The following is an 11,224-nucleotide window of genomic DNA, read 5'->3' as shown; positions in this document are numbered from 1 at the left end:
TTACTGTGATGACAGGCTCAAACAAAACTGCACCTTCTTGAAGATGCTATGTTTGCCATAAAGTAGTTATGAGATTTTGAGGTTTTATTGTTTATTTATTTGCGAGTGTATGCCACTTATATAAACATGCCCTTACCTACCTATGCGAAGTGGCGCAATCCACCATGCACCACAACGCATTGCTGCAGATATTAAATCCTGTAAGCTAAATTGACAGTACTATAATTAGCAGTAGCTTCTCTCAAGAGACAGAGCATTCATGATCCTTATCTGTTTCATGATATTGTACTGTACTGATTTTTTCATTAGCATACACAGACATTTTAGAGTGTGAGAGAGTGTAAGAGAGGATGTGTGAGAGAGACTGTGTGTGTGTGTGAGAGAGAGAGAGAGAGAGAGAGAGAGAATCATGGGGAACAATCGGTGCTGATCAGATCAGAGCACCACTCGGGAAGACCTCAGGCCAGCCGCGGGGCGCAACTCTATCACGGCAGCCACTGACTCTGAAAGATGAGCGCGCTGCTGCAACCCACCCCAACACAAAGGCCAAGCCATTGAAGTCAGAGGGAAAAGTTCACAGCTCATGTATGCTTTGCTTTCTCTCCCAGCCACAACCCCCCCACCACCGCCTTCCTCACACTTTTGCTTTTTGATCTCCTTTGGAATACAGGTGAGCATTGTTACAGCAGGCTCCCAGGTTTCACTGCTTGCCAATGGGGCTTATGCACTGAGACAGCAGGCTGAATGGCTTGGCTAGTACTGCAGCTAAGCTGATGGAACATGTGAGACTGTCAACAGTCATCACTGCCTGGCCTGCCACATGTTCATCTTGCACTAACATACCAATAATGTTCAGAAAGATCATGCAATTTCTGGACTAAATAAAGATGGAGGGAAGACAAGTGACTAGTTCAAAGTCTATTGCAGTGAGCAGTCCTATCTCAAAATATAAAAATATGCCCGGTAAAGCTAAAGTCATTTCACCTGCATTCACCCAGGCTTCAGACCTCTAACTCATTTCAATGCTGAGTTTTGTTATTTTAAACACACACTTGAAATATGTGTTCGTATTCATAAATATCTGTCGGCCCAATAACAATATCCCAATGATATAAACTGAATAAATAGTTCCATAACATTTCATGTTCCCTTGCACAAAAATAGACCTCTGATTTATGTGCTGGTAATTAGAGAGCAGTCATTTTTTATCTATCCATCTTTTTCTGTTATCCAGTAATCTAAGGCCATGTTTACTCAGGCATGAGGGAAGGCCTTATAAACTCATCGGCCAATCCCAGAAATGCCACTGAGTTCAAGTGTTGCTGACTTCACTCTGTCTGGAGTGACTGAGTGACTAAGTTGCGTAATTACACAGTCTGTGCTACTGCCCATTAATCTCCCAACCTGCTATGAGGCGGACCAGAGTTGATGCCCTGGCCCTGCATGGAGCTGCCTGCCGTTTTGGAGCCCATCCCTGGCACCACATAGCCAATCGGCTCGCCCCGTCTCCTTCTGGTACATTTGCTACTGACGCACCAGTTTCGGAGGCGATGTGTGGATGTCTGATGAAGTCAATTACTTAACCGCAGGAGGGTTTTCTTGTGGACTTAGCGTGTTTAGACTACAAGCTGAGGCTCTGCGTCCTCTTTTATTTTGTTTGTAAAGGATGAGCCTCACTTGGTCTGTAATGGACTGACGAGATGAAAGCAAGGGTTGTCTTTGGCTAGGTGCTAATGACAGTCTTAGATCTGAGGAGAAGCCTGTGGGTGCCAGGCATATCTCACACACACACACACACACACACAGACAGAGCGCTGTGCGTATATCACGCTGAGCCGGTTGGCTTTGCCTCGCTTCTTGGAAGCCATGAGCGATGTGTCTCAACCAAGTGGGAGAGGAGCACAGAAGCAGCAGGGCATGGGCTGAGGGAGGCAGAATGCCGGGGGAATCCGCTCTAGGGGAGTAGACAGAGGAGCAGAAACTGCTTGGCAGGTGCATGCCTAGGCAGGTCTGTGACTGTGGGGCCTCCTCTGGCCCTGTGGGGGATTAGTACTGCTGGTTGGGGGTTTTCTCAGTATCAAAAGCAACTCGACGTGAGCATATGGGCCACTGGAAACCACAGACACGAAGAAGAGGAGACAAAGGGATTTCACCACAAAGTGCAAAACGGTTGAAATTAAGGACATATCTATCAAGGCTATTTTCACAGGGGCAAAGCCTCTGTGAAGGTTGCGATTCTGCTCCATATGTTTTTTATGAAGGTTTGCTTCACCACTCCCTTAGCTGCTGAATAACCTTTGATTCAATCAGTATGTGTGGCTAGAATATTTTGCAGCTATCTCTGTGGGAGGTCTACATCACTTGGGTCAAAATGTCATACCTGTCTAAGAGCAGACTTTCCCTTTGTGACAGCCAGGTACTCCATGCCCTGAGGCACAGAAAACACTCTGCGACCCTCTGAACCACTTTAAGCATGACACCTGACCTCATTGCCTTGAGCTTGGTGGCATGTAGGAGCAGTTTGAAGTTCATGACCAGCTAGGCCTCCTATCCTATCATCACTTTAACCTCCAGTCATGCATTCAGCTCAACACCAGTCAAGGACAATTACCTCAAATGTGTAGCCCTCAATCTCTCCAATAGTATAAAGCCAATGTCAACTGTAACATGTGCAATCACTCAGTTGTCTATAGGCTTACTTTGTAAAGTGAGTGGGCATATTCCTGAAAATGATGTCCCTATGACAGTGCTGTTATACCATGTTGACAACTTTCTTCCTCAATAGGCCTAGGCTACAACTCATCCCATTCTCTATCATTTGAATGTAGCCATGTGAAGGGGATAACTAAGCAAGCTATCTCAATTCACCAATATTGTTGTCAGTTTGTCATCCATCTATCCAGTAATAGGCCTATAAAAGAACAGGACACTGTGACTATGTAGTTGCTGTTTTAAATTGCTTCAGTCATTGTATTAGTAGACACATTTGAATTATTTAGGATTTCCAATAATGCTTTATATTTGTGTTGTTAAAGTCACTGCTGAACTCACCATTTTGTTGGAGCCCTCATCACGAGGAACACTTCTGGAACTAGACTTGTGGTTGCTTGGTCCATTATTGCTCAAGTTTACTTGTTGATGTAAATAGCCTACACGTTTTTCACAGCGCAGAAAATGCCAATCAAGTTGTCAACGAGTTAACATAACTTCGGGCAACATGGCGCCCCATTTAGACCTTCACCATTTGTACGTTGCTAACTTTAATCTTGTAAAGGTTTACCAAACATATATCATATCAAAGAGAGTCGCCACTATGTGATATTTCAAAAACACAACAAGAGCAAACCGACACGAACTATCTAGACCGGCTGAACAGACAGCCGTTGTATCAGTAAAACAGTCTCGTGCTGTTCCTTTTCTTCCCGCGCCTTGTTACCGATTGTAATCTTCTCGCATGATGTCGCCTACACTAAAATACACAAGTTGTAACTTTTGGCAATGAAAAGTTATCAGGTAAGATCCATGCAATGTTACAGGGCTGGGGATTCGGTTTTCAGTTAATAGATGGACAATTTAATTCCTGAATCTATGCTAATGCATGCCTGGTTTTAGGCTAGCCTAGGCTACTCACAGGTGCTACACACATGCAACAATGAAGATGTTGAATGGAGAGCAGAAATTATGCCCAACAAGCTGTCAAACTCCCTTTAGCTTGAGTAAAGTGCAGGTAGGCTAAGCTACTTAACTGCAGTGACCAACATTTCCAGGAGGGGTATTGCTAATGTCTTCTGACTGAGTTGCAATCGGCAAAAATGCAACGTTTGCCCATGGCACTATGACCATAATGGGGCCTAGGAAGAGAGAGCAAAACAGATAGGGAGAGAAGGATTAGAGAGAACCAGCCTGTCACAATCCATCCCTCTGCATTATTCCCCAGGCACTGTTCAAAGCTTCATGGAAAATAGGGTGATGTGTGCTTGTGTAGAGGGGATGGCTCTGTTGCTACTTGTACTCAAAGGCTTTACTCCTATCATGCCATGCATTTAGGTGCACACATGGTTACCCTGTCATAGTTACTGTACAGTGCTTTTTCTGCATAGAAAAGTAAGTCAAAACAGTAAAAAATAAAATAAATAATAAATAAACATAATTTACGGGATGGTAAAACATTTTTTAGTGTAAACTTAAACGACTACAATCAGATATAGATTATGTAGAGAAGGGCTATTCCACAGTAACAGAATTACGCTGAGACTCAGATTTTTCACTTTTAAAATATGCCAAACAAAAACCATTGATTGCAAAGTTAAACAAACCATACAACTCTATGCACAAAGACTACTTGGAACAATTTCCACTGAGAATTTTACAAAAACACATTTACTGGAAGCACTGTGCAGAAACAAATTTGGTAGCAGAATTTCTGTCAAAATCTCCCTCAGGATTTATGCAACCACGTTTTCCATGTATATGCTCCGAATTAAGATTACAAGATGTCTGCAAAAAGAACGGGGTGTCAGCTATGATATGACACTTCTAATCTATTTTGGTTATTGAACTACAGTAAGTGAAGTGGATTAACACCTGGTAACGGAATTACGGTAACATAATTAAATTATGGGTCCCTGATCTGTACCATACTGAAATGCATAATTATGAATGTTATTCTCTTCTTAGTGATGTATCCGGAATAGGTACACAAAAGGTAGAAAAATGTAATAACCTCCTTTGCATGTGTGGGTATTATTCTACTCACTGGCTAATATTCTAATGAGCTCTGTCCCCAAACAATACCAAATTTGGTTGGTCTGGACCGTAAAAATCTGTACCAATCATAGACATCTATGTTTCAAAAGTTTGGGCATCACAGTACAGTACAGTTTATTTGGATCTCCATTAGTTTTGCAGAAGCAGCAGCTACTCTTCCTGGGGTCCACAAAAAAACACAAAACATGAAAAGTAACAAAACATAGATAGACAAGGAGTGCCATACAAATTGACAATACGATGATATACAAACAATGCAACTGAAACATAATACAAACAATACAACAACAACAATAATGTGTGTGTCTGTTTTGAGCCAGCTGCTGCTTTCTTTCTTTGCGGCACTTGACCATTTTAATGGACAGTAATCAAGAAGGGACAAGACCAGCGCTAGTACAGTTCATTTTTGTGTAAAAAACACAACATATATTTTAATAACAGACACACCCCTCGCCATCTTCACAACAACTTTGTCAATATGATTTGACCATGATACTTGACCATTCAACGATATACCTAGGAGTTTAGGTTTCTCAACTTGCTTAATGGGTCTGCTGCCCTTTATGTACAACTCAAGTTAAGGTTTAGGTTTTACCAAATACAATGCTTTTAGTTTTAGATGTATCTAAGACCAATTTATTAATAATCACCCATTCTGATACTGACTGTAGCTCCTTATTTAGCATTTCAGTGAGCTCACTGGCTTTGGGTGCTGACATGTGGAGTCATCCATACACATAGTCATTCTAGCTTCGGAGTAAGACCAGTGGCAGATCATTTGTAAAAATAGAGAAGAGTAAAGGACCAAGGAAACTGCCCTGAGGGACACCACAGAGAAGCTTCCATTGAATAATACTCTATGGATTCTATTAGTTAAATAACTCTCCAACAATGTGATTCGTTTTTTTTATTTTTTATATTATCAATTTATTTTAATCAATCATCAGTCAGTGCAGTACAAGTTTAGTGCCCTTCTCTATATGCATGCTGAAAGTCAGTAGTTAACTTGTTCTCTGAAAATTAGCATTGTATTTGGTCAAACACAATCCTCTCCATCAGTTTACTTAGAACAGACATACACTCCTTTAAGCTTTTATTAAAGATGATGCAAATAGATAACGCAAATAGGGGTGGCAATACAGTCTGCTATCATTCTCAATAGTTTCTATGCCTGGTGGCTTATTATTATTATTATTATTATTATTATTATTATTGATGGATAACAATAGTTTTTCCACCTCTCCCACACTAACTTGTCAAAATTCTAAACAGCGATCCTTCTCTTTCATTATTAGATATTTTGTACAAAAATAAACAATATATACAAAAGTATGTGGACACACCTTCAAATTTGTGTATTCTGCTATTTCAGCCACACCCCTTACTGACAGGTGTTTAAAATCGAGCACACAACCATGCAATCTCCATATACAAACATTGGCAGTAGAATTGCCTTACAGTGGCTTTCTACGTGGCACCGTCATAGGATGCCACCTTTCCAACAAGTCAGTGTTTTCACATTTCTGCCCTGTTAGAGGCACCGGCTAACTGTAAGTGCTGTTATTGTGAAGTGGAAACATCTAGGAGCAACAACGGCTCAGCTGCGAAGTGGTAGGCCACACAAGCTCACAGAACGGGACCGCCGAGTGCTGAAGTGCATAGTGCGTAAACATCGTCTGTCCTTGGTTGCAACACTCACTACCGAGTTCCAAACTACCCCTGGAAGCAACATCAGCACAATAACTAGTCATCGGGAGCTTCATGAAATCACCATGCGCAATGCCAAGTATCGGCTAGAGTGGTGTAAAGCTCGTCACCATTGGACTCTGGAGCAGTGGAAATGCGTTCTCTGGAGTGATGAATCACGCTTCACCATCTAGTAGTCCGACTGACTAATCTGGGTTTGGCGTATGCCAGGAGAACGCTACCTGCCCCCAGCATGTAATGACCTTCTAGATGATTCTGTGCTTCCAACTTTGTGGCAGCAGGGAAGGCCCTTTCCTGTTTCAGCATGACAATTCCCCCATGCAAAGTGAGGTCCATACAGAAATGGTTTGTCCAGATCTGTGTGAAAGACTTGACTGGCCTGCACAGAGCCCTGACGTCAACCCCATCTAACATCTTTGCGATGAATTGGAACGCAGACTGCGAGCCAGGCCTAATCGCCCAACATCAGTGCCCAACCTCACAAATGCTCTTGTGGCTGAATTGAAGCAAGTTCCAGAAGAAATGTTCCAACATTTAGTGGAAAGCCTTCCCAGAAGAGTGGAGGCTGTTATAGCAGCAAAGGGGTGACCAACTCCATATTAATGCCCATGGTTTTGGAATGAGATGTTCAACAAGCATGTGTCCACATACTTTTGGTCATGTAGTGTAGCTTCAAGAGCTTTGTCCAAATACTGAGGGCAGATTTAAACAGCAACAAACAGCAGGGATTTAGACAGCCACTAGCCCAGGATAATCCGCTGTCCCAGCCACAAGGGCTAACCGCGTTATGGCCTGTGTTCAAGCTTTTAAGGAAACGTTGCTAGCTGGTTAGCAAGTTAGCAGCAAGGCTAGCTGCTACGCCCAGCAGCTCTTCAAACTTTTGGTTGGCAGGATCCCTGGACAGATATAGCGGTCCCAGCAACTGAGGCTGGATCCCTGGACAGATATAGCGGTCCCAGCAACTAAGGCTGGATCCCTGGACAGATATAGCGGTCCCAGCAACTGAGGCTGGATCCCTGGACAGATATAGCGGTCCCAGCAACTGAGGCTGGATCCCTGGACAGATATAGCGGTCCCAGCAACTGAGGCTGGATCCCTGGACAGATATAGCGGTCCCAGCAACTGAGGCTAACCGCGTCACGGGAAACAAATTCAAAAGGTAGCTAACAACTGTATTGTACTGACCTACTTTTCTTTACTGTACTGTACTGTGCTGTTCAAACTTGTGAAATAGACGTCTATGATTGGTTTAAATTTGGACTGACCCAATTTCAACAATTTTTCAACGTCCATGGACGTCCAGTGTCGTTCGGTGCTCAGTGGGTGAGTGGGCTGGTTACCGTGAATGGAAAGAGAGGGAGCTCATGGGTAGGTGTCAGTAAGAGCCGGGAGAAATTACATTAACTGGAGAGAGTGAGAAGAGAGACAGGGAGAGAGAGAGGGAGGGGTTATCCAGACTGTTTTCACACTCTCGATTTGACCACCTAGCGACAGAAAAAGAAAGAAAACTGTTATGAGCTGAACCAAACAGTATGCCAGTGGAAGGGAGAACAGTAGCAGGTGACCCAATTGTGGTGTGTGACTACTATGAATTCCCATTGTTGCCAATTCAGTTGTAGCCATTCTTTAACAGATTTTTGTTGGTCATTCTGTTACCGACTTAATAAATCATAAACCAAATTGTTATCAGTAAAAACACTATAACTAATTGATAGGTCTACATTTACCTGTTACTTCTGTGAACTTTCATTGTCCTCCCTCCTCATGAGAGAAATTGGAAAATATTGATGTGTTTTGATGTATTTCTGATGCCTTTTAATACTTTTTCTGATAGATGTTTCGTTTCCAAAACCTTTGCTTATTCCTAATTTGTCAGATGGAAAATGGTTGTAATGTATATACTGTATGCCTTAATTTCTCAAACATGTAGACTTTGCTTTCATTTGACACCAAATTTGATATGCTCCTATGAACGTCACATGTTAGTGCTCTTGTTTTCTTTTCTCAAAAAAACGCACAAAAATATTATTATTATAATAAGATATTCTTTGAGACCAAACAATCACAAAAATATAAGCTATGTATTCAGGAGTATTTTTGTCATGGCATGGGGCCCCGATTGATTTTGTTGTTTGAGTCACTCGGGTATAAGCCATGGGAAAATGTGTAGAATTTCAGGAAATTAGCTGTAAGACAGCAAATTCTGTCTCTGCGGCCAAGAGAAGAGCCTCTAAAATGTTCAATCGTTGACCACGCCATTGGCCACCCCCACCGTCACATCCACCACCTAAACCCCATTTATATCCAGATAGATACCCTGCTGTGGGGACAAATTATCTGTCTTATAATTCAACTGAATGTTCCGTGAAACTACTGTACCATAATTAGGCTTGTTGTAGCCTCACCCACTGCATTATCCTGCTTGTTGAGTGTGTTGACTGGCTACTTCATAAAACAGATGATGAAAATTTGGCGGATGCTGATATAGCCAACCTTTTGACTTATATCACATTTAATTTCATTTCAATGTGATGACTGACTGTACCTTGTTTGTTTGCGTAGCACACTCAGTCTCAACCACCCCTATACATAATATAACCTGTCGATAATGACTTGCTGATAGATCTGTGTTGTAGGAGAGAAGTGGGATTCATTTAAGATTTCTCCACCACACATTTGCATAGGGATAGTTGTTGAATACCAATCAGTCTTGTGCATGTGTGAAAAACTTTGATTCGATTAATTCAATTCATCTTATACCACAGCATTGTTGAATACTCGTTTCTGATTGGCTAGGACATTAAAACCAGATAACGGGACAGTTAGAAAAGATACCGGGACACCTTGCAGTCATGATTCCCATTTGCAGTCCCATTTGCGTACGATAGTTGTCTTATCAATCACACCAAGATGAAACTCAAGACTCCAGATAGTTAGAGACCATATAAAGTCCACAGACTGTTCGGTATATAGGAGCGCTCTCTACAATGAAGTGCTATCAAACTTTATTCTAGCTCTATGTTGACATCAGAAGTTGTCAGATTTACCCTGGAGGTCTGTGCTAAATGAGGCCTCATGCACTCAGGATGAACACCAAAACATTGCCATCGGAATCTCAATTATAATCCAACCACAGAATCCACAGGAGAGACAAAGACACTCTGAAGAGAGTGTAAGTGGGGCACAGGAAGTTGTCGGCTTCGCCCCCAGGATGGGACTTTTCCTGGCGGAGGCTGGAATGCACAGCTCCTCTCTGTGTTGTTGTGTTCTGTTTTTCTTTGGCACACTTTTGATTTGTAGTCCAACAGCTCTGGGCTGATCAGATAAAAAATGACAGGACCCCAGAAAAATTTTCCAACCTGTTTTTTTTTCTTCCTTCAAACCAATCATCCCTCTATCCCTTCATCCCTCTCTCCCTCGCTCTTGCTCTCCCTCCTTCAATACTTTGAGAGCGAGTGCAAAGCTGGGACAGGGAGCCCCTGCAGTCAGAACAGAGGAGAACAGGGAGCTGGGGTGTAAACTTGTGAACCTGCCTGTCAGGAAGCGACACTGAGTGTGAGAGCCGTGCAGTTTGCAGTTCGCTGGGGAGCAGACAGAACACTCTGACTGACTGTGTTTAACTCAGTGCAGCAGTGCCAGTCATAGTGGAAATAGCCCTTTCTTTCTTTCTTTCTCTCTCATTCTCTCTCTTGCTTGCTCTCAGTCTCGTTCTGTATGTCAGAGCACAGACACAACTGAAACTGTTCAGATAGAAAACGGCATGGCCTGTTTACAAAGTGTTTGTCAGTGACTGCCCTGGCTTTACCTCTCCTAGCATTGTGAGACAGTGCCCATTCGTTTTGATTTACATTTGGTTGAATTGTCAATGTGAAATCAACCAAAAATATCACCTTGTCATTTGAGGAAGGTTAAAACTTGGGTGAGAAATGTTGATTCAAAGTCATCGCATAGAATTTGTGGGTTGAAATGACGTGGGAACAATATTGATTCAACATAACATTTATTGAATTACACTACATGACCAAAAGTATGTGGATACCTGCTCGTCAAACATCTCATTCCAAAGTAAACAACAACAACATCATCAAATCAAATGTTATTTGTCATATTCGCCAAATACAACAACCTTACCGTGAAATGCTTACTTACAAGCTCTTAACTAACAATGCAGTTTTAAGAACATTTGTTAAGAAAATATTTACTGACTGAATGAACTAAAGGAAAAAAATTGCTAAAAAAATGCCCAAAACAAAGTTACACAATAAAATAACAATAAGGAGGCTATATACAGGGGGTACCAGTACTGAGTCAATGTGTGGGGTACAGGTTAGTCAATATAATTTGTACATGTAGGTAGGGGTAAAGTGACTATGCATAGATAATAGACATTGAGTAGCAGCAGTGTAAAATCAAAGGTGGGGGGGTGTCAGTGCAAATAGTCTGGGTGGCCATTTGATTGACTGTTCAGCAGTCTTATGACTTGGAAGGTAAAAGCTGTTAAGGAGCATTTTGGACTTAGACTTGGCGCTCCAGTACCACTTGCCGTGCGGTAGCAGAGAGAACAGTCTATGACTTGGGTGACTGGAGTCTGACAATTGTTTTGGCCTTCGCCTGACACACCTAGTATATAGGTCTTGGACGGCAGGAAGCTTGGTCCCAGTGATGTACTGGGCTGTACGCACTACCCTCTGTAGTGCCGAGCAGTTGCCATACCTGGCGGTGATGCAAGTCATGAGCATTAATATGGAGT

At 42.3% G+C, this 11,224-nt stretch overlaps 1 protein-coding gene across 2 annotated transcripts in view; it reads right to left on the bottom strand.

The window, feature by feature from the left end:
* LOC110491490 (proto-oncogene Wnt-3-like) overlaps window positions 1-11,224 on the bottom strand; it is a 30,288-nt gene that overhangs the window by 10,825 nt on the left and 8,239 nt on the right. Inside the window, exon 1 of one of the 2 annotated variants that reach the window (XM_021564974.2) lies at window positions 3,052-3,791. The exons of the other annotated variant lie outside the window; for it this stretch is intronic. Coding sequence (XP_021420649.1) covers window positions 3,052-3,116 — 65 coding nt within the window. The 5' untranslated portion in view covers window positions 3,117-3,791. Of the gene's footprint in view, window positions 1-3,051; window positions 3,792-11,224 lie in introns of those variants that run through there. 2 annotated transcript variants of the gene reach the window in all.

Source organism: Oncorhynchus mykiss, chromosome 16 (assembly GCF_013265735.2).
Source record: "Oncorhynchus mykiss isolate Arlee chromosome 16, USDA_OmykA_1.1, whole genome shotgun sequence".
NCBI lineage: Eukaryota > Metazoa > Chordata > Actinopteri > Salmoniformes > Salmonidae > Oncorhynchus > Oncorhynchus mykiss.
Note: the sequence above shows the minus strand (reverse complement) of the source record. Positions and strands in the feature narration are given on the sequence as shown.